We start from the raw sequence: 24,902 nt of genomic DNA on the forward strand, positions 1-24,902 counted from the left end.
GGTCTAAGGTTAAGTACGTTTTTTATAAATAAGAGTATTAATTGTAGTCATAACATGGAGTATTATTATCAACCTACTTTAGGAGGTGCTACTTCATGAACTTTTTCTTCCTCACAATATTATGGTATTAAATGAGGTCTCATAAATGTAAGAAATTTATCTTGGATTACCGCAACTACATCACCCCTCTAAGACACTAAGCTGTTATCGTATTTTCCTAAAAGTAATATACTGTATATAATCTTGGGATGAAGGAGACTGGGATATAACATGGTGACAGCTTAATCCAGATAAATTAATAATGCTGGTCTGGAATTAGAGTATCAATCAGCCAAAGATAAATGATCTCATCAGACTTAGATTACACGAATGTTGAATTTAGCTCCAGTTCAACCCCCTCATAGTGCAGCATCTACAATCTGACGCTGTCACAGACTTGTCTACTGGAATCTGGAGTCATGTTCATCTGAAGAGAACCAAATAAAGTTTGACAATGAAGAAGTTCAAAGTGGACTATTTACAATGTTTTGACATCGGAATTGTGCACCTTCAGACAAGAAGAATAACTCTTCACTTATACACTATATTTTGTAGTCTAGATGTCTAAAAACGATGTAAAGAATTACTTCTTTGTCACTGCTTTTTATGGATCTCTTCAGATGAACATGTCTCCAGATTCCAGGAGTCAAGTCTGTGATAGCATCAGATTCCAGATGCTGCACTAAGAGGAAGGTGGACTGGAGCTGAACTCAACATTCACATTGACACAACCCTTCCCACCATAGCCACATCAAGTTTAGTCAGCCTACCTTGAATGTTCTTTAACTGTTAAGCACAATGATGTGCATTGTGTATTGTTATTCATCCAATATACACATTTCATAATGATAGTCTTTTACTCTTAAATATGAAACTATCAGTAAATAGTCAGTATTTAAATATGAGTCAGGAAATAAACATTAAATGGACTCATTAAGATTGATGCTAGGAACCAGTGAAAAGTGTGCGGTGGTAAAGACCTTGATAAATATTTAGATCAGGCAGCATATAAAGCACTAGTCAAACAGTGAAGTATTTCATTTTGAAACATAATATTTAGAATTAGAATTTAAAGGTCAGAGCTGTCTTTACAGATGCTCTAACACATATCAGCCTTAAACTCTTTGTGAGACCATTGTGATTTAACATTGGACCACTCTCTCTGTTTCTTTGACTAAGTCAAGAGTCACCTTGCTGATACTAATTTTGTCTTCAATCAGAAAACTTCAAGTGTCACCCTTATTGACTCTTTTCTTTTTTAGTATCTCACACTCTGATGTGGTATTTTAATGATTCTTTTGTAAAATAAGTGATTTTATAATTGTAATATTAGGACTTCTGATGAGAGATTTCCAGAAGCATTGAACAGGATAGTGTTGCCAAAATTTAACTTACTCTACTTTGGTAAGATGTTTGAATATGGTTGTTATTGTCAAGTGAGTTATGCCACAGGCAGGTTTTGGTACAGTTAACTAGTCTTAAGCCTCCTGATTGATTAGGTTTCTGTCAGGAAACCATTGTGTACCACATTATTTGATTTGACTCTGGTGACAACTTATACTTGACACAATTTGCTTTATTGTCAGTGAGTCAAGGGTCAACATCATCTTTAATTACTGATTTGTGTAAGCATTGTGGAAGAAAGAGAATTTGGTAATTTTGTGCCTTGGCCTTATATGAAAGTAACAGAAGAGATATCAAAGAATCCGACGAATATTTTCCTCAGTAACACAAAATGATCTAAACCCAATGATAATCAGCCTTTTCTTTTTGTACAGTACAATCTATATCACTTATGATCGTAGAAGAATAGTCTCCATTTTGATTGCTGCTATTCTAGACTTATGATTCTGACAATAGTGGGACCAGTGGAAGCAAGCTCAGAATCAGATTTTTGGTTCACCATTTTAAATGTCAGATCATCTAATAAGAAAACTAAACCATTGTTTTCAAGATTTTAATACAGTTTGAAGAAGCTTCCTGGAGAGGGTGTGGCTTGTAACCCAAAACAACATGAAGAACAATATTTGTGCTATACATAAACCATGGCTTTTCTATGAAGCTTCCATGAAACTGCTCCCAGCTTTATCTTTTCTTACAAGTTATAAGAAAATTTTAGCAGATTACAAATTAGCAACAACTGGAGAAAATATTGCTGATTATTAAAAAATATTTATTCAGTTCCTGGTTAGTTTTTAAGTATTCTAAGATGAAGGAAACAAAAGTAAGCGCATCTTAACAAAGATCTGCAAGAAATCAATTGTTGTTAGTAAATCTTTACTTACCTATACACTTCATTGAGTTATCCAGAGACATAAAACCAGTGAAAACAAGTTATGAATCCAGTTTCTAAAATTACCATATTGTGTTCCAAGCATTCAAAAACAAATCTTAAAACAAGTCAAACCCGAGGATCCAGTATACAGTCTTAGCTTGCATGGAATTTTTTAATTCTTTGGAAAGTTGTTATCAGAAATATCATTCATTTCTTGAAAGATGAAAAAATTATGTTCAACCATTTTTGTTTATTTTATACAAACAGACATACATTTTAAATTTTAGGGAACTAATACTGTTAATTAATTTCTATATCCAACACAAAATAGATGAAAAATTGTGTCCATCAGAAACACAAATTTTAATGTGATATTTTAAATGTACTTTGAATCACATTTATTTAACGTTTAGTAGTTTATTATTGTTATTATTATTCCACCACAATGTTTTATATAAAATACAAGTGTTTGCTATGCAATATTACTACAAATCTAAAGGCATTCTGTGTAAAGTAAATTCAGAAAAAAGCACACTGTACTTATAATTTTATTTGTTTATTAATCAAATTATATTATTTATACAACTTATTAATAGTTGAAATAATCACAAACCTGTACATAAACTTATCAAATATTTCCATTTTTAGTTCATCATCTTCTATAGCTATATTGAAATTTTACAATATGACTAGGTTTCCACCCAACACCCTCCTCATAGATATAGGAGCAATAAAACTTTCCGTGACTGAACGTGTGACCATCACTGCAGGTCGGAGCAAGCCAACACGGATGTAGGTTGTTCTCTGGTGTCACAAAAGATATCTTCAACTTAAACATGCTGTTAGCCTGGAGAGTGATACTCTCGCCATTTATAAGTGTAGGCATTGTGAACTGTTCATAGTAGTTGGCAGAGCCGTTGAACTTAACAACAACAGGCTCTTCAGCTGGTGTACTGGCAATATAGTCAGTTATTCTGGACACCACAATCTCAGCCTGGCAGGCGTAGTTGAGGCCGTAGCAGTCCTGGAAGGGAAGTGCTGTTGAGCCCAGGCACGTCACCGACTCCAGCATGATGCTCCGATCTCCGACGACCAGACAACTGTATGAGACGTCCGACTGGGACCAGCGCTTCTCTCTCAGTTCATGGTTCACTGTCACTGTTTCCCACCACTTCCAGCGCTCGTGAAACATCCCTCGGCTTTCCTTCAATGTGCATATTGTATCCGACTCCTGTTCAGTCCTTGCACTTACTTGACAGAACTCTTCAAATGAGAGAACACCTGATGGCAGGACCTCCTTGCACAAATCCTCATAACTCAGTGTCATCAGACGGATGTGTTTTAGTGTTTGGGACATCCACTCTCTGACTGATAACCTCTCCTCGCTCTGAGCTACAAATCAATAGTACACTGTCATTGTGACTATTATTCAAATTCAAATAAAGCTATTGAGTATGGAATAAAGTATGCATCATACAACAAATTTTATTTTATCTAGCAATAATATAATTTATGTATTATTATAGGGCACACAATATGAAGTAAGATTATGGCACTTATTGAACATTCAATTACACTCACAAATTATGATTACGCTCTGTTTGATTTCATTTTTATTTTCATTTTTTTTCTGTTTGATGACATAATACATCCAATTAAATTTACATGATCATTTTTCTTTTCTAATGCATATTATAAGAATTACATTTAATACAAACTTTCAAACTGTTTCTAAAAATGAAGAAAACAAGCTCTTTACATCAAATCTTTAAGATTTTAACTATTAAATAAAAATTAAATAATGTGAAAATCACCTTTATGGTTTGCCCATTTTATGACAGCTCTCCATATCTCCACCTCTGAGCAGTTGAGTGTTTCTTGCTTAACTATAAACACCATGCTGTCAACATCAATGTCCATGAAGCCTTCACTTGAGAAGATCTTGTCTGTCTGTTCCCGAACAATCTACAAAACAAACAGATGTATTTCGTAAAAGTTGTAGTTTTACAAACAAATACGGATTCTTAAAAACACATTATTAATGGATGGATGTCTTAAAATAAGGCATTGGGTGAAGTAAATGAAACCTAGCACTTGCTACGTCTAATGAATTTTTAGGATACTGCTGGGTTTTGAGTGAATAAAAAGGTAGTATTTGCTAAGAGCCCTAGGAGTAGCTAGGTTTCTTCCAAAAACCTAGCAGTTGCTTACAGAACCTAGTAAATAAAATGAAAAGTCTTAGTTGTAGAAACCGCTTGTTGAGTCAGCTCCTGGCCATGCTAGCTTTTAGTTAGTAGTTTGTTTGACATCAGCCATGGTGGAGTTTATGGAGGTACAACAACAAAAATTGGGGTGTTTACAGGTTTTAGGTCAAGGGATATACTTGTTTATTTTTACAGCATTAAGGTTACATTTATCCATAAAAGTAAAAACTTCAATTTTGGTGAACAAAGAAATCTTCAGAATTATATGAGAAGCGAAGTCTCGGATACCTTTGTTTTCTCATTTTCAATTTTCATTTCTCTCCTTCAAGTTTTAATTTTTTCAACTGCATTTACTGGGAACAAAGCTATTTGTTGAAGTTGAGGTACGGAGAGGTCCTCACTTCATATGCCATAAGAGTTTTGGCACTTTGTCTAATTTTATTCATAAGTTGGTTACATCTACAACCGGTCTTCTTCTTCTTCTATGGGGCGGCCTACTGTCATTTGCTTAAGCCTCAAGGGCCTTTTGCGCATTCCGGAAGCACACCATGAGGCCTGCTAGTCTACGATTTCAGCAGTTCCACAAACCACCGAAAACAACCTATCAGGTCCTGGGGAAATTCACCACCCTTGTCCAAACTACAAAAGATGGCATACCGTTCCCTTGCTATTGTAGGACAATCAAAGAGCAAGTGTTCAGCAGTTTCATTCTGCTCATCACACATTCTACAGAGCGGATCCAACCAGTCACTTCACAATTAATGTTGGTCTCGCCATCTGACAGCGTGACTTCAGCAGGAGCTTTCATCGCTGATAGTGTGTTTGGTGTTCCAATTGATATCCTATTCCCTGGCACCAAAGTGAATACAGGGTCGTTTCCTAGGTTGATAAATGCAAAGAAGTTTTATTGCTATGATTTTTATGTTATTGGTATTTTATTCCCAGTTTTTTTTTTTGTCTGATTTCCGTTTAATATTTGTCTCCATATTACTTAACAGCTTATTTAGTTGTGCAAAGTATACAGCTTTACCTATTGCAGATGAGTAATCTTTGCTCACAGTTTCCAGGCATCTTTTATTGACTTTTTCAGATGAGTTAGATTTCTCAATAATAACTGGGTGATGAATAAAAAGTTTGACAAAGAAAGTCCTGAGGTGCCAGAAGTCAGGACCTGCCAGAGGGTGGGATATTGTAGAGGATGAATACTCCCAAAGGCAAGGGGCTTCTGTGAGGCCCATTGGGATCTGTGAGATTTATGTATTAAAAATGTTGACTTGAATAAAGAGTTTTGAACTTGAACTTCTGAAGACTGGGATTTGTCAAAGGATGTGAAATCCTAGAGGCTTAGAGCTCTCAGAGAACAGTTGTTAAAAGTATAAAAAGTGGAAGAACCAATGTTTTTGGCACATTTTATGTGTGATCACAAGCTAAAATTTAAGAGGGCTTAACAGAATCAATCAGATTAAATAATTGATTAGTAGTAACCTTGCATCTAGAATTAGAATTATCTCTCTACATAACCTTTAACAGTTAGCTTCCTGCTTTAATAATAACAATTCTCATGTTTAGAGGAAATATTACAAATCTAAATAATAAAGATTTAGAGTGAGTACCTCTGTAATAAAGTTCTCCAGTTCAGTGACATTGTATGTGACAAGGCAGTGCAGGCCGGGAAATATTTCTGATGCACACTCAGGTTTAAGCCTGTCAGCTACCTTCTTCTTGAGTGACCCAATCAGATACTTCTCTGCAGCATAGCATAACTTGACAGTCATTTCTGCAGTCAGGGAGCGGCAGTTCTCCAATCCTCCATAACAATGCCTTCACATACAATCACACCATTAAAGTAACTGAATTCTCTGAGAACTTTAAGATTTTCTCTCACATGCATGTTTGAACCTAGATACATTTGAATAACATTACCATAGCAGAGAACTTTCTTTGCTTATAAACTTAAATGAACGTGAACTTAAATGTAATAAAAGATTTAGCACAACATGACATATAAGTCATCTAGAATCAAACCACACCACATCCACTTTTTGTCCAAATTGAGTTATACATCCTATCCCATAGTTTCAAACACACCAAATTCAAATAAATCATTATTTTGTACCAAAACCTCCCACTGTAAACCAATGGTTTAAACTCTGCCACATTCATCACAGCCAATGAGAGTGCTTGGTTCAGTCATGTGACTTACCAGCATGCTCAGCGAGTGTTTATCTCTACACTAAAGTTTATTCTGCTTAAGTCTGACAAGGTGAATGGGAAATTGAACACTTTAAGTCCTTAAATTTTAGAATAAGATTTTCCGGCTGTGATTGCGAGGAAAAATTGTGTTATTACTGTTATGTAATGGAGGATGATTTAGGGACCATTCTCACTCCTGGCCTTGTTAAGCAAGTAAAAAAGAAGACCCCAAATAAGCAGGAATGGAAATGTGAGAAAAAAACGCAAACCATTTTGCATACATTGCTTTTTTAAATAGTCCCACATTTCCAATGCCTGGTTTATTAGTGTTGTGTTTAATCACGGTGTCAGTGCTTCCAAGAGGTCTTAGGTTTTAATGAATCCTGTCTTATACATTTTCTCTTTTACGGATATTCGGCCACTGAACCTTCTGGGGTGCCATGTCGCAACCATAAAAAAGAGAATACATATAAATGTGACAAATCTCTGATAGGCACTTCAAAGTTTCATTCTGTATTTTTCTTATTTAAGTATAAAATACAACAAGATAACTTTATTCTTGTAAAGAATAAAGAACAATTGTTAGAACAAAATATAATTTCTGATCATGCTGGTGTGTGGGTTAGTTTTTTAGTCTCAAAAAAAGATACCAATAAGTTTAATGTTGTAGGCCTACATGAAGTACGTCAGAAGCGAAATCTTAATCAAAGTAACCTTAGGGGACTAAAAACTTGCCTTAGTAATGTTGACTGGTTTAATTTAGGTCTATGTAATAATATAGGTATTGATGTTATGTTTTCATTGTTTGGTGATGTATTAAGTTATTATTTTAATATTTGTTGTCCTTTTATCACTGTACCTGCAAAACTTAAATGTAAACTTAAAACCTGGTATACTCCTCAACTTAAGGATATGAGAGCTTATCTTTTAGTATTATATGACAGATGGAAACTAAGCTTAGATGCTAGAGACAAGATTATTTTTAATAACTTTAAAAACATTACAATCTAGAAATTAATAAGGTGAAAAAGATTGCTAATGACACTATGATTACAAATGCAAAGAATAAATGTAAAACAGCATGGAGAGTTGTAAAAAATGAATCTGGTAATCTGAATGGGCCTAGTAATAATATTGTACCTGTAACTCCTGATGTCTTCAATAAGTTTTTTGTCAACCCTAGTTGTAATAGTGTAAATACAATTGTTAATGACGATGCCAGCAACATATAATATTTTGATCTCTTAGAGAACTATCCTCGCCCTGTTAATGTTATTGAACATGATTTCAAATGGAATATAATTGACTGTGATACTGTAATTTCTGTTGTTTCCAAAATGAGCTGTTCACGTAGTGAAGACTTATATGGAATGTCCAACTTTGTTTAAAAAAATATTATAGATGTAATAATTGTACCTCTTACTTATATAATTAATTGTATGTTAGTTGAGGGTCAGTTTCCTGGCTGTTTAAAATTTTCTAAGGTTACCCCTATATTTAAGAAAGGAGACAAGAATTTACCAGAGAACTACCGTCTTATTACAATAGTCACCGATAATTAGTAAAATAATAGAATCCTGTTTAATAAGGCAACTTTTTCAGTATTTTACATCAAACAATTTGATCTATCCTTATCAATTTGGCTTTAGACCAAATCTCTCCACTGTAATGGATGTTGAAGCAATTATTGAGGTTGTCTTGAATTGTTTTGAAAATAAGCTGGTGGCTGGAACTACACTGATCGATTTGAGCAAGGCTTTTGACACTGTTAATCACTCTATTTTATGTAAAAAAAACTTGAATTTTATGGAATAAGGAATTTTGAATTACAATTAATTGAAAGTTATCTAAAAGACAGAGAACAAAAGGTTTATGTTAATAACCGTTCCTCAGAATTCTTAAGTGTAGTTTCAGAGGTACCGCAAGGTAAGACTCTGGGGTAAATCAAGTGCAGCCAAAAAAGCTTTTGTTTGGCAAAAAAAGGCAATAAGAGCTATCACTGGTTTATCAGCTTCTGACTCTTGTAGAGCAACTTTTCCTGATCTCAACATCATGACATTGAGTTGCATGTATATATACAGTAATCTGCTACATGTTAAAGAACATTTTGGTATGTTTAATAACCACAGTTTTTATCATAATTATGAGACCAGACAATGCCTTAATTTAGTGACCCCAAATGTTAGGTTGGACAAGACTCATAAAAGTTTTAAATTTCAACAGTACATACTGTTTAACAAGTTACCATTAGCAGTAAGGCAATTACCTTGTAATAAATACAAAAGTGTGATATGTAGTTGGTTAAGAAGAAAATGCTTTTATACCACTGAAGAATATTTTAACTGTGATTTTAATGATCTAAGAATTTGAATGTTGTAATTTTTAATATACAATTTATGGTTGTAACGTTATGACTTAGCTGTATTAACTTGACGAAGCTTATTGTAATTTTTGTTACTTAATAGCCAATAAAGAATCTGAATCTGAATCTTCTCAAACATACTCGGTCAGAGCCAAAAAAGACACAGACCTACTAATAACAGTAGATCGGGAAAGAATCTTACATACATATACTTCTTTCAAAAACGAGATGGATCTCAAATCCGAATTTATCAAGACGATTTTTTGAAAATTCTATGTTTGAACAAAGACACAGTTTTAGGAGTAATAAAAAGACACCTTACAAATGGTGGAAAATCACCACTGAAACAAGAGGAGGAGAAAGAACATTAGAATAGTTTTCTGAGAAAAAAGCTTTTGGATTTTGTTAAGGAACTGAATGTATTTGAATTACTTTACAATCAACTTACATACAATACCCGTCACCTGAGTTAAACATTAAAATGTTGTGTAAAATATACAACAATTCTGTTGACCTGGAATTCAAAGTAAAAGAATCTTATTTTCGAGAAATAATCAATACACACTTTAACTTTTGTTTTGGTTCACCAAAAATAGATGCTTGTTTGACATGTTTATATTTGAGTGAGCACTTTAAAATCGAAAAAGACATGGAGAAAAAACTAATGTTGGAAACTCAAAAACAAGTGCACAAGTTAAAAACTGATGTCTTTTATGAAATTTTGAAGATTGCTGATGACAAGGCCATAGTTTTAACATTTGACTGCCAAAAGAATTTACTATTGCCAAGAGCACCAGCTCAATTGGCTTATTTTAGCAGACAGTATACATTTTACAACTTCACTGTTATCAATACCCACTCTAAAACCAACCTAACAAAAGAAAATGTCTATTGCTACACATGGTGTAAGAGTGAGTTGGACAAAAACTCCAGTTCAATCACCTTATATCTCTATCATCAAATGTTTAATAAAAAATTTGATGGAAAACAAAAGATAAGTGTTTTGTAAATGGTTGTGGTGGCCAAAATAAAAACACTATTCTTATTGCTATGCTAACAAAATGACTGATGTCTGATGCTCCTGAACAAATTTCAAGCATCAAATTAACCTTCCCTATGGTGGAGCATTCTTTTTTTCCACGTGACACCCACGTTAATTGAAAAAAATGAGAAATAAAGGATACCATTTTGATACCAGAAGAGTATGAAGAGATCCTAACAAAACATAACACTGTTCGCAAAGTAGGAGTGACAGTACCAGTCTATGATTTTAAAAGTGAATCAGCAAAGGTACATAAGAAACCAAGCAATTGGCACTTTAGGTTCAATCCTTCTAAATGAGTGATTTTAAAGAAAAATAAAGACAAAACTACTGTTGTGGTAAAAGGCGAAGTTGCTTATAGGACACACACCAGTACGTTCAGGCATGTAACTAAACCAAATTACACACATCAAAATACAACGCTGATTGAGATAGGAATGGGAGTGAGTTTAAAGCCCTTGAAAATTAGGTTATTGCTAAATTGCTCTAAAAACACTTTGAAGATGATTGGAGAAAACTCGAGTCTCTTCAATTTTATTTCCAAGTGCAGAAAAATTAGAAAGGAAATACAGAAGAAACACCAAAAGAGGACAATTATGGTAGAGTAGTAGAGGAAATTGAAGACGACAATCTTGAAGTTAAGTGGAAAAACATTAATCTAAAAAGATGATCTCATAAATGTTTGCTCATGACTTTTTTTTGTTTCAATCTTACCTAGTTTGAATGAAAAATTATTGAAACTTAACTCTGATTCATCATTTACAAAATTTTATTATTATTCATTTATACCTTATGTTGACTATATTCCTGTAGAATTGTTGTTGTGGATTCGATTTGTTGTGGGAGTTTAATTACTTGTCTCACGTTGGTGATGCCTTATGACATGGATTGAAATACATTGTTTTAGGTTATGGTGAACAGCCCCTCGTTGTTGACACAATATGTCGTAGATTCGGTGTCGCGAATTAGGTTAGAGTTCACTGTAGGTCATGATGTTTAGTTATTCATTTTATGTTCTATTAAGAATTCATGTTGCATGGTCATGCGTGAAGTCTCAATGTGTGTTGAGTGAATAACCCCACGTGGTGTTGTAAAGAGAGTTCAATCAATGTCTAGCTCAGTCTGAATAACGTAATATACGTATTCACCACTTTTGATGTAATTCAGGTTATTAAAAGATTTCCTTGAATTTCATTTGTATAAAATTTATTTATGTACTGAATGTAAATTCTATGCACCAGTCTGATTCACTTGAAATATGTGCTCTTTCATAAGATGAGCAACTTACGTTGTTCCACAACACAATAGTTAAAACCAAATAGAGCTGAATGTCACCCTCTCCTCACAATTCATAAATTCAAATTATCACTTCACAAATTTAAATTTATGATTCAATTTTATTGAAACATGTACTCTTTCATAAAACGAGTAACGAATGTCGTTTCACTCCAATAGTTCGACAGAAAGAGGTTGGGACATGTGCTCCAACAGTTGGGTTAACAAGACAGGAAGTGTGAATTTAGCCTCTGACCCAAACTACTATTTTTAATTTAATGTTTGTTAATGTCGCTCAAAGATTATGAATTTCTTTAGTAGCTATTTTAATTTAATAATTTAATCCTATCCCAATGTAAAGTTATCTTTTTCTTTATTAACTATTTTAATCATACATGCAATCAGGTGTTTGTAATAGACGACTTTATTCTGCTTACCAATCTTGCCACAAACTATTTGAAAATTTAATTTCAACTAAACATTGAAAACTATTACATTGTTAGTTTTACAAGACCTTTGAAGCAAAATCATTAGTTAAATTAATAATAAGTTTCAAAACCCACCACATCTGAATTTTCAAAAACTATTTTTCTTCATGATAAATTGATATTTCTTGATACGTTTTCATAGTTTGTCACCATAAGAAATGTAAAAATGTAGGAATTTTTGGGTAAAAAATCATGTTTGCATCTTGGTGGGTCTGTTTGTTAGAGTTTTTGCCACTTTGCCAAAAAAGCATGCAAGTGGATGTGGCGGGGTTTGATTCGAGGCACCTCATATATATATATATAAAAAACCTAAATTCAAAATTATTTTATATTATATTATGTTATTATTTTTAAATTAACAGCTAATCAAAACTTGTTTACATGTCAAAATTGTATTTACATTTAGAAAGTTTATGATCAGATGTTTCTTCTTTTGTTAGTCTATTTTATGTTATTCTGTATGTTTTACAAGTGTATTTGACAAAGTTGTAATACAATGAAATATTGTACATTATATTGTAGTTTTCTTTTGAAACTGCTTTAAGAGATTGTGTGTGTGTGATGTGTGTGTGTGTGTGTGAAGAGAATAATTGAAGAACATATATACTTCAGAAGCAAGCGGAAGACAGGAGGTTGTATGTCAGGCACCATAATATCTCCTCGTTCAGCTAACTGGCTGTCATGCAACATGTTGCGAAAAACACGGCTTTGGTTCATCAAACACGCTTTCACTGCACCAATTCTCTCCTGAAATATAATATTATAGTCAAAAGTTTGTGCTTATAAAAATAACATACAAGCAAAGCATATTATAAACGTTCCTAACACAAGTTTCTAATGTATAGTTGATATGCAGTATTAATTTTAAAAATTATATTACATTTGTTTGTAGCCTATCTAACAAGTAACTTTTACTTAACTCTTTCTTCCTTACACTATAATAATCCAGTTTATCCAAAAGAAAAGAATAGTTTACGACATTGAACACTTTTTGTTAAGTCAATGTGTTACTATGCCTTCTTCTATTCACACATTATACATTCATTCATACTATGGGGTTCTTCAAAAGAAAATGTACAAAGAATTTTTATTTTACTAAAAAGAGCAGTTAGGTAAATCGAATATTTAAAGTACAGCGAATCATTGAGAAATGCTTTCTGGCTAAACATGCTTTTAACCGTCCCAACAATTTTTATATACAAAACCATTCTTTATAATATTGACAATAGACAATAGAATTCAAAATCAGGTAACGTAATAATAGCATTCACTATAGAAACACATTTTCTGAATCATAACATACACAATTATATGAAACTAAACCAAGTTTTATGAGTATAGGAAGTATTTTAAAAAGTTCCCTCAGTCTCTGAAGAATTTAGCCCATACAACCAGTTTTACAACTAAATACCTGGTCAATCAATGCTATTGTAGCTTCAAGTATATTGGTATCCTGAAGGGTGGTCAGTGCTGTCAAACATGCACTTTTGCATTTTTTGTACTTGCAATAGTTTGCAAACTTCTGTGATATGTATGTATTGATTAATTTGTTAAGATTGTGATTTTGACAACCTTTATACCCTGAAATATGGTTGGTAAAAGAGATAAATAAATAAATTTTCCACTTAAAGTTTTATTTCCTAAAGTGAGAATATTATGTAATTTTTAGATTTAGTGATAAATAACAGAACAAAAATCGTACTTTCAATTTACAGTGTACTTAATATAACACTTGATAAGATGACAATATGTAAATTAAAAATGTTTACATGATAAAAACAAGAAAAAAGTATAATTTTAAAACGGTTTTTCAAAAATCTAAAATGCTATTTTAAATTTTGATCAGATTAAATATATTGTTGTATTTTAAATTGTGAAATCAGTGTAAATACTTACTGTGGGTCCTTGATCTGCGTTCCCAACAACAAAGAAGCAATCATAGAGTCTATCAGTGAGCAATAAGAAGTCTCCAAGCTCTTCATCCTCTGCTGGTACCACATCTGACTCAATGGGTCCAACACCAGATGCCATGTCCCCAGCTTTAACTCTGGAGAACCCTAAAGAAGAAAAAAAGATATTGATCGGTATCTACTCATTTAAAGTTGTGTATGAATCACATTTATCTGTACAGAAGTTATCTTGACATGTCCTCAGTTTATTCACTGCAGAAAATTTAAATAAGAAATGTATTTTCTAATTTTTGAACGTGTAAACAAACAATGAAGGTAAAATTATTTGCTAACATGTTTTTGAGAATATTTGTATATATTAAATTTATATAACAAGAGATATGTCTTTTGAGTATTTTTTTTTCTTCTTAGCTTGGTGCATTCATTGATGGTTTATCATAACAACAGGATTATTCACATAATTAGAATGAAAACAGTGTGGTTACCTCCTTTTTACTTTAAGAGTATTCTTATTCAGTCTTGAGTGGATAGGTTATGAAGAAGTGAACAGTGGAATTACCAAGGTCCCTATCTATCTTTTTGGTGTGCTCTCTAGCACACCAAACATGAAGGAGAAAGTGGACTAAAAAGATATTCAAAGTAGTTTTATGTGGCTACAACTTTCCTCTCATTACTGTTAATCCAAGGACCAGACTTTCGTCTTGCACATAGAACATTACTGGTGAAGTCCGTTCCACTTGTGGTGAATCTGTATATTTAAAGACAATAGCATTTTTTTCTATTTTAAGCTACTAAGTGGAGTTTTGTATAACTGAGAACATGTCAGCAGCTGTGCCACTAAGTCTTCCATGAAGAGTTTCTTCTTGTACAAAGTTTCAGACATGCTGCATTATGTATTACAGACATGTTGACCTTTTTACAAACATTGTAAGTACATTTAAAATATTGCTTAGATAACAACTATTCATTGAACTCATCTGTTAGTGGCTTCTTTTGAGTCACCTGAGAGTATTTCTCTTTTGAAGGAACAAAAGGTTGTTGAAAATTAACAGTTTTGTTAGTCAGAGGAGCTTACCAAGCAAACGCATTACTCTAATCACGTCCTGAGGTTGCAATAGAGTTTTCTGGGATATCCATAGTAAAACACCTTACTAAGTAGGAGTTACGATTCTCTCAAAGTTGACCAAAGTAGTTAGTGTAAAATTGTTATCAAATTTTATACTAATCATAATCGTAATTTTTATTGCCATTGATCACATTTTACATATAATGAAATAGACATAGTCATGTATTAATAATAATAGACAAAATAGAATAAAATATTTTAAAAATTAGACACGTAAAATTTACAGTACAATTTTACAATTGCGGTTTAACAATGTGTGAGTTTAATTACTACTATGGCACTATTTAGTTATTCAGAACCAAAATTCTACATCCATATCATGATTTAGAAAATCCTCTAGATTATAAAATGGATTTTGTTATAACCAATGTAATACCTTACTCTTAAACACTCCAGTTGAGACAGTCCAAGCTGTTACATTAAGTTTATTAAAGAAAACAATGCTGTTCACCATGTGAGATGAACCTGTTTTGGTCAGCCTGTGTTGGGGTTACAAGCTTATCACGATTTCTAGTATTATAAGAATGTAATTCTTGTCCAAGTGTGAATGAGGGCAGATTAGTTTTTACATATAATAATAGATGGAAGATGTATAGGTTTATAATTGTGAAAATTTTTAAACTAATAAAAAGTGGTTTACAGTGTTCTAAGAATTCAGCTCTACAGATTGTTCATAAAACCCTCTTTTGTATTATCACAATATCTTTAATGTGAGAAGAATGACCCCAAAGTATTAATCCATAAGAAATATGAGACTGGAATAAACCAAAGTATGCTGTCCTCAAGTATTCAATAGAAACAACATCTCTTACTTTCCAAAAAAGATAACTTATTCGCGAGAGCCTACTGCATAAGTTATTAATGTGATGGGACCAGTTTAGTTTAGAATCAATGTGAATACTGAGTAATTTTGCGGATTGGACATCTTGAGTGTTATTGGATAAGCTAACAATAATGTTTTGAGTTTTTTCTTGGTTACATAGCAATTTTTTAGAGGAAAACCATTTTAAAGCTTCATTTTCAGCTTGTTTCATTATAGTGAGTAAATAAGGGAGGTTTTTATTACTTGCAAAAAGAGAAGTGTCGTCTGTGTAGACTACTGAACTAGCATTCAAATTATTTGGTAGATCATTTGTTATAATAGTAAAGAATAAGGGGCCAAGTACTGAGCCTTGCGGGACACCCATTTTTACTGGTTTTACAGAGACATTATTACCCCCAATTGAAACATATTACTTTCTATTAGTTAAGTAAGACCTAATTAGATTAGATGATTCTTCTGAGACTCCATAAAATTTCAATTTCTCTATGATAATATTAAAGGGTACACAATCGAATGCTTTACTTTAATATTAAAGTACTCTAATACTTTAATTAATAGGCTGACTGCAATCACCTTTGCAGTGCATTATAATTTGCAAAGGTTTTTTTAACGGGAATCTTTAAGAATAAAAATAGTGGAATATTTTAATACAAGTATAGAATAATAACGTATAGAATAATGACAATAATTTGTTTAATTTATATAGTTCATCTCTGTAGAATATTAGAACAAAGGTATCACAGAAATGAGAAATGTTATGATAATTTCAAATTAAATTAAAAGAAATTTGAATGTAAAGTGATAGAAACATGACTAACTGTATGCTTTAAACATTTGGTAAATAGCCAAGAATATGATCTCTTGAAGGATTTTCTCTATTGTTAAGAAGTAATATGATGCAAGTGAATAGGAAATGTTATAAATGTAGCACTAATTAAACACATTTAGACAAACCATTAAAATGCATTCTGGCACATATGTACCTAAATTATTTTTATTTAATACACTGTGTGGGTGCAACAAAGGCTGTTTGAGCATAGTTGGAGTATTAGGTTGTTTATATAAATAGAGTTGTCAGTTTGGGACAAAAATACCAAGCAAGTAAATTCTTCTTCTCCACCATAAAATTAAAGTAAAAACATAATCCCTAAAGTAGGCAATATATTACAATAACAGATATTTCTGCAGATCAAGCTTATAAAAATAATTACTTTATTAAGCAAATCTTTTCAATAACTTCAATTGATAAATCCTATAATTGTATCAGACCTGTTTGTATGAAGATATCCAACAGCAAGAATATTACAAAAAATATGCACACAAGACAAGAATGAAGGAAATCATAGCACATTAACAGTCAAAATAGTATAAAATGTTTTTGAAGACTAATCAGACACACTGAAGACAGTTTAATTTTGGCTACACAGCATCTGGTACTGCTATCTGTCAGGTATTAATAGAACTTCATTGAGCAGCAGAGAAGTGCAAATGAACCACCAATTAAAAAGTTATATTACAAAGCATTATCTAAATGTTTAACAAAATACACAAATTTGATATAAATATTTAATACAGAATTATTAATGTAACAAAAATACTATTACAATAAATGGTATGTGTAAAATAATGCATTAATGTATAAGATGGATCAAAGATGAATATGCTTTTACGTAATGTTATGCATTTTTCTACTTTTATTATTTATTTACCTACAAGATCTCGTACCTGAATAGGATTTCTGGAAATAAAATTATTTAATATAATTGGTTTGGTTTCTTCAATATCTTTATTTAATGCACTCCAGTATGTCTTAGTTTTTTTCCCATTTTGCGTTCTTAAAGACTTTCTTTACATGTAGCATGCGAAGGACATACTTGGTGTGTTTTAAAATTTCTGGGCTATGCACGCTTTGACTGTCGCTTCTATGGTTCTTTTCTATGTTCACATTTATATTTAAGTCTTATGCATTCAATAAAATATTTTCAATAAAAAAACTTAATTTTAAGACATTACCATTATTAGCGCCATTTTTCATATTCCACCTTGTACCGTTTTACTGGCACATGAGGGATTAGCTTTGAAATTTAAAATAAACTTTTGTGAAGGTTTAAAAAATAAAAGTAAATCTTCTGAAATAAATAAAGTTCAAACTAAAATAAAACTTTCTTCTTAAAAATAATAACTGGAATTAAAATTAAAATAAAAACTTCTTGATGACTTTTAAATTCAAACTTGTAATATATTCTTCACTTCCAAAATGTACAAGTTCTTACAGCTTGTCTTTTATTCAATTTTCAAAATTCAAACATTCACACTATAATCTGATCTGGCAATTCTTCACTTTAATTTATCTTCAAAATTCAATTTTTATTTTGTTACTAATTTTCTTTACTTTACTTTAGAATTATTCCTCAGTGTTAGAAATTTAAAATAAAAAAATTCTTGAGTGTTAGAGATTTTATAAATCAAAAACATTGCTGAAAGCATCTGTAACAACCACAAAACTCTTTTAGTATTTTTATATTAAAATTTTATATACATGTGCTTACTGCACCAACAAGTTTTATATTGCACAGATCAAAAGGACAAGTTCCTATATTCCCATTAAATTTAATTTGTACAATATTTCTTACCCAAAATTATTCCAAAATAACTAAGAATGAATATTGACTGGACTCCAGTTAAAAAGTTCACTTACCCGCAGGTTCGATGACGATTAGCAAAAAAGATTTACTCTAAGCACTATTTAATCTACTCGTTACAATCACTTCCGATGAACTGAGATGGAAGGTACGGTACGTCTACCTCACCCCACCTCTCAATTTCGTTATCAGACACTGCCATCTGCGATGCGCGCCTCGCCGATAGCAGCCTCTTTTGTACAGTCCAGCCCTTATCATTCATTTGAGCCTATTCCTTCCACCGGTAATCCAGTTACCCCAGAATTATTATTTATTACAATCGGTACAATCTGATAACGAAAATAATATGAGAGCTCAAAGTGTTGAGCTTCCTTACAAATTTAACATTGAACAAAATGTTTTTTAAATGGATGTTTATTTAAATACTAATAATAAAAAATTATCAATTACTTTTTTCTATAAAATATAATAATAATATACTGAGTGCTCCATAAAAAACAAAGGACCACCAAATTGGAAATAGGCAGAAGTTTTTAAAAGTTCAATATACATATTTTTTAAGCTTTCTAAAAACAAGATAAGATTCCCGATTTAAAGTTTGCTGTGAGATTTATATTTTCCAGATCACAATAGTAGCCATTTAAAAAAGCCACCCTGTATAGCTACAATGTAGTGAATGTACCATGTCATTTGGACTTCTTCAACAATAATTCTAATGGCCACTCCATTACATGAGTAAAGTCCAGTCACATTATAATGGGCTTCAATCTCTATAATAGATTGCCTGTAAGAATAAAAGAACTCAACTGTAAGAGCTTCAAGAGTAAAATTTATAAGTGGTTGGTTTTAAATCCTTTTTACAGTATACACGAATTTTTAAATGTACCTGTGTCAGACTGTTTCTTTGTTAGTACTAAGCATTCTTGTTGTGTATTGTGTTGATTTATTTAATTTAGTACTTGTTACCTATCAAAATCTGATTTTATAACACTTTTATTGATTATTTAAATAAGTCTATTGATTATGGATAATATTGTCTTTTTTAATGATTAGAAAATGTAAATATTTTGTTTTAACTGGAGATCTGAATGTTGATATTTTAAAGTTGGAGAGTGATGATGATGTTCAGTTTTTTGTAAATACGCTTAGATCAATGGATTTATATTCTATAAATAGTTTGCCAACTAGAAACAAGGCCTGTCTAGACAACATGTACACAAATATTGATAAAAAGCTATGCAATTCTACCTTATTGAAGCAAGATATTATTTCTGATCATGCTGGCATCTTTGTTGATATGAAATTGGGTTTTAACAAATCCAGGAATATGGATAGTTCTAAGATTAAAATGAGGCATCTCATTTCACCTGTTAGAATAAGTAATCTTAAGGAAGCTCTCAGTTATTGTGAAGATTGGGATTTTTTAAATGATAGTTTAGATGTAAATGCAAACTGTTTAATGTTCTTAAATATTTTAACATCATATTTTAATATATATTGTCCACTTGTTAAAGTTAAAAGTAAAGCTAACAAAAAACCAAAATTGTCATGGTACACTCCTGAAATTGAACGTATGAGGTCTTATATGGTAATTCTCTATGATAAATGGAAAAGTAGCTTAAGTGTAAATGATAAGATTAGGTTTAAGAATTTTAAGAAGCTCTACAAAAGGGCAATCACTAAAGCAAAAAAATCTGCAAATGATTCACTCATCATGAACTCCCAAAATAAATGTAAAATGGTATGGCAGATAATCAGAAAGGAAGCAGGGGATTTTATTTCCAAAAGTAAACACAGTATGATACCAGAAACTCCTGATGTTTTAAACAATCATTTTGTAAATGTTCCTGTTAATCTTGGCTTGAACTTTGATACCAATACTCTGTCTTACCGTAATTTGTTGCATAACTTTTCTCGCCATCAAAACTGTTTTACAAGTAACTTTAGTTGGGAAGCTTTTAATACTAGTGAAGTAAGAGCAGCAGTAATTGACTTAAGTGTATCGAAGAGTGAAGATATTTATGGCCTTTCCAATTTTGTCTTTATGAATATAGTTGATGAAATCTTATCACCCCTAACCTGCCTTATAAACCAAATCTTAATTGTAAGTGAATTCCCAGACTGTCTAAAATACTGTAAAGTTACAGCTATTTTTAAAAAAGAACGAAAAGAAATGCCCGAGAACTATAGACCTATTACTATTGTACCAACCCTTAGCAAAATAATAGAAACCTGTATGTTTAAACAATTATATAAGTATTTTATGGAAAACAATCTACTGTACAAAAACCAATTTGGATTTAGGCCAAATCACTCTACTGCTAAGGCTATAGAATGTCTAGTAAATTCAATTCTTAGTGGTCTAGAAAACAAACAGGTAATTGGTTCTACCCTTATAGACCTAACAAAGGCTTTTGATGTTGTTACTCACTCTATTCTTTTTGAAAAACTTAATTTTTATGGTGTAAAAAACAAAGAATTAAAGTTGATTCAAAGTTACCTAACAAATAGAATGCAAATGGTAACTGTAAACAATGTTTCGTCACAGTATCAGAAGATAGTAGCAGGTGTTCCCCAAGGCTCTGTACTTGGTCCTTTTTTGTTTTTAGTCTTTATAAATGATTTTCATGTTAATGTTTCATCTATGTCTGTACTTTATGCAGACGATACAACTCTTCTTTGTTCTAATGTGGATGTGTGGCAACTTAATGTACAATTAATTAATGCTCTTCAACAAGCTAAAGATTGGTATTCAGCCAACAACCTTATTATAAATGAAAATAAGACTCAAAACATAATTTTTACACACAATAATAATTTAAATTTAGACGATAACTACATTAAACCTGTTAAGCTCTTGGGGATTGTACTTGACAGTAAACTTAGCTGGAGGCCACATGTGGAAGGTATCTGTAAAAAACTTTCTAGAGTAATCTTTCTCCTACGTAAACTTAAGGTACTGTACTGTGTTAATTTTGAAGCATTGTTAATGACCTACTTTGGACTGTTTCGTATACACCTTTGTTATGGTACCCGTCTATGGGGCAACTCTGGTGCCTCCAAAACAGTTTTCTTGTGGCAAAAAAAGGCAATCAGGTTAATGGCGGATCTTTTTAATCAAGAGTCCTGCAGACAGTCTTTTTGTAATTTTAAAATAATGACTCTTGCTTGTATTTATATATATACCGGTATATCAGAATTTAGTGTTTGTTAGAGAAAATATCAACACCTTTATCTCTCATGAGTTAGTACATGATTACAACACTAGGTTTCGATATAATCTTGTAGTTCCTCAAGTAAGACTAACTCGGACTTATAATAGTTACAATTCCCAACAAACTAGATTATTCTATAAACTACCATTAGCTACAAGAGAACTACCGATTAATAAGTTTAAATTAAGGATTTCAACTTGGCTTAAGACAAAAGCTTTTTATTCTGTTGACGAGTACATGAAGTGCAACATATTTGATCTGTTACAAAATACATCTGGTTAATGTAACTAAATTAGTAGTAAGTAAATTAGTTTTTATGTGAAATGTTTTTTCATGACGAAGCCTATTGTAACTGAAAATGTAATTTAATGGCCAAAAAAGATCTTGAATCTTGAATCTATCACCTATTTAATCTCTCTTACAAATAAAGATATGAAACTGTTGATTTTAACTAAGTTTTAATGTACCTATCTTCTTTACTTATAATATAACATTTCATATTGTTTTATCCTGTTATGTATCTTATTATTTATTTTAATGTTGTATTATGGTCACATTGTTATGCTGTTTTTATGTTTATTATAAGTTTTTGCATTTTTGTTGTTGTTTGACTGTTTTTATCCGTTTAAGGTTTAAGTCATTATAAATTGTTATTGTTGGTAAGGATATTCCACATGGTTTTATTATGATGTTCTCAAATTTTAAATTGTAATTACATAGCACATAATTCAATGTATTATTTATATATTATACATTTTTGATAACATCTATTGCATGTATAATACTTAATGATGAATAAAGATGATTATGAGTCCCTAATGTTGAAGACCTTAACATCACATAGATTTGTAATAGATAAATGTTTTAAGGTATAATGTATTAGTTGCATTAGTGTTTCTGTTAAGGTCACACACACATTGAGGGATGCTATGAGGCATTCACTTTTCATGTGAATTTTAACATGCATTTTGTTGTTTTGTGCACTGTTTTACTGAACAAAAATAAATGTGTGTAACACCAGGGACTCACTGGTGTAACAGTAACAGAACATGACATAGTGCTTTGTGTACAATCCTCAGATGAGTTAGTCATCTGAATGCAAGGATAAAACTTGACCATGGTAGGAAACATTCCATTTTAACAAATGACAAGGGAAAGTGATGTTAGAGGTGTTTATTTATTATTAAGGCTCGATTCACTATGAATCTATTCCCGAAGGTTGAAGTGGTAATAAGAACTGTACATGGGAATTCTCTTAATTACTGTGAGATGTTATCAGTAAACGGATAACAAACAAATAGTTTTTGTTGCATGACGACACATTGTGCATTGCTTGTAAGCATGGTAATCACTATGTGATGGCTCTGAAACATACTCTCTATCCTCTTGATGTGCATCAGTAGAGTTTTACCTTTTTACTAAGTTAAAAATTAAATAGAAAGAAAAACGTTGCCCTGACGCAGTTGAATTAATGAAAGATCCAACAATCACAACTAAAGCCGCTTTCAAGAAATGGATTCCAAAGTCAAAGTCAAATACTTTATTGCCATTGATCATTACAATGAAATAGGCACAGTCACATTTATACATTAAAAACAGGCTATTAAATAAGATACATAAATAAGACATTTCATGAAATGAACAATTAGACAGATAAATAGGCTACTTATGCTTAAAAGATAAGGCAAACATCAGTTTGTAAAAACTCCTCTACAGAATAAAATGGATTATTCTGTAACCAGGTGGTCAATTTGTGCTTAAAATTAGATAATGGAGTGTCATGAGCCGAAACGTGTAATTTGTTTAAAAAATTGACACAATTTACCTGATGTGAGGAGCCTGTTTTTGATAGGCGATGCTGCGGCAAGTCAAGCTTATGGCTGAATCTAGTCAAATGGCAATGAAAATGCTGCCTAGTGAAAAATAAATGTAAGTTAGTTTTAGTGTAGATAAGGATATGGTAGATGTACAAATTGATCACTGTAAGAATTTTAGCTTGGATGAACAAAGGTCGACAGTGTTCAAGATACCTGGCTCCACACAGTGTTCTGACGACTTTCTTTTGTATGATGAGAATATCCGATACACCAGAAGAATGACCCCAAAGAATTAGACCATAAGATAAGTGTGATTGAAACAGTGCAAAATAGGAAGACCTCAGATGTTCTATTGATATTAAAGCTCTTAATTTCCATAGTAAATAGCTGACTCTCGAGATTTTTTTACACACATTATTTACATGCTGAGCCCAGGTCAATTTCGAATCAATAACAAAGCCTAACAACTTTACAGGATGAGGCTTTTCTTTAGATGTTAAACTCAGCAACAATTTTGAGTTTTTTCTGGATTGCAATGTAATTTGTTGGAGGTGAACCAATTTAATGCTCCGGTTTGAGCATTTTCAATCTCTGTTTGAAGAACGTCCAGATATCGGTTACTCGAGAAAAGAGACGTGTCATCCGCATAGATAACTGAGTTTACATTTAAGTTCACTGACAGGTCATTAATTATTACAGTAAAAAAGAAAGGTCCCAATACAGACCCCTGTGGGACTCCAATTGTTACCTCTTTCATTGAAGAAATTACACCCCTTAATAGATACAAACTGCTTTCTATCCGATAGATAGAGGTAATAATCTGACAAGCACTCTCAGAAATACCATAATATTTGAGTTTTTGAATGATTGAATCAAAGGGGACACAATCAAAAGCTTTGCTTAAATCTAAGAGAGATAGAGCCGTTAATTCCCTCCTCTCGAAGGCCACAAGGGTATGACTAACAACCTCCAACACCCGCTGAAGTTGTGGACCTTGCCTGGCCGAAAACCAAATTGTGATTCAGACAGGAGATTGAAATATTCAAAATACAAAAAAAGCTGTTGGTGCATGATGGTTTCCAAAATTTTAGAGAAAATGGGGACAATAGAAACTGGACGATAACTTTGCGGCTTGTCCTTGTCACCTTTTTTGTAAATCGGAATAACTTTTTGACACTTTTAAAGTGTCAGGGAAAAAACCCGCCTCCAGACATTTATTGAAGACAATAGCCAATGGCCTTTTGATTTCATGGATGGTTTTCTTGATTTATATTGTTAGATAACCAGTAATAGTCCATACTTTTGGGAATTTGAGAGTTTAGAAACCATTTTAACTAAATCATCTGGTTTAATTTCTTTCCACTGAAATGAGTTAGGAGAAGGAACAGGAATATTACCCAATAAAAATCCATGAAAGGAGAATTATTCTGTGGCAGATTGTTTGAGAGCTCAGTGACTGAATCAAGGAAAACTGGTTAGTAAGTTCAGGAT

At 32.0% G+C, this 24,902-nt stretch overlaps 1 protein-coding gene across 2 annotated transcripts; it reads right to left on the minus strand.

The window, feature by feature from the left end:
* Positions 1-2,844: 2,844 nt before the first annotated feature.
* LOC124359878 (BTB/POZ domain-containing protein 3-like) lies at positions 2,845-17,170 on the minus strand. Of its 2 annotated transcripts, none has more exons than XM_046812988.1 (6): positions 17,007-17,170; positions 13,775-13,935; positions 12,486-12,625; positions 6,132-6,339; positions 4,129-4,279; positions 2,845-3,706 (listed from the first exon to the last, which is right to left on the minus strand). In XM_046812988.1, the coding sequence occupies exons 1-6, from the start codon at positions 17,086-17,088 to the stop codon at positions 2,967-2,969; spliced, it is 1,482 nt and encodes a 493-aa protein (XP_046668944.1). In that variant the 5' UTR covers positions 17,089-17,170; the 3' UTR covers positions 2,845-2,966. The 2 variants fall into 2 exon arrangements, with proteins under 2 accessions (XP_046668944.1, XP_046668945.1); XM_046812989.1 differs by lacking the exon at positions 17,007-17,170 and adding an exon at positions 16,721-16,789.
* Positions 17,171-24,902: the final 7,732 nt, after the last annotated feature.

The sequence above is a fragment of the Homalodisca vitripennis genome, chromosome 4 (assembly GCF_021130785.1).
Source record: "Homalodisca vitripennis isolate AUS2020 chromosome 4, UT_GWSS_2.1, whole genome shotgun sequence".
Lineage (NCBI taxonomy): Eukaryota > Metazoa > Arthropoda > Insecta > Hemiptera > Cicadellidae > Homalodisca > Homalodisca vitripennis.

Coding starts and splice junctions, on each gene's coding strand:
- LOC124359878 (XM_046812988.1), bottom strand. CDS start 17,088: ATGTGCTATGATTTCCTTCATTCTTGTCTTGTGTGCATATTTTTTGTA. Junction 6,340..12,485: donor GTCTTCCGCTTGCTTCTGAA/GTATATATGTTC, acceptor TTGTATGTGAAG/GCATTGTTATGGAGGATTGG. Junction 3,707..4,128: donor AAAATGGGCAAACCATAAAG/GTGATTTTCACA, acceptor ATTGATTTGTAG/CTCAGAGCGAGGAGAGGTTA.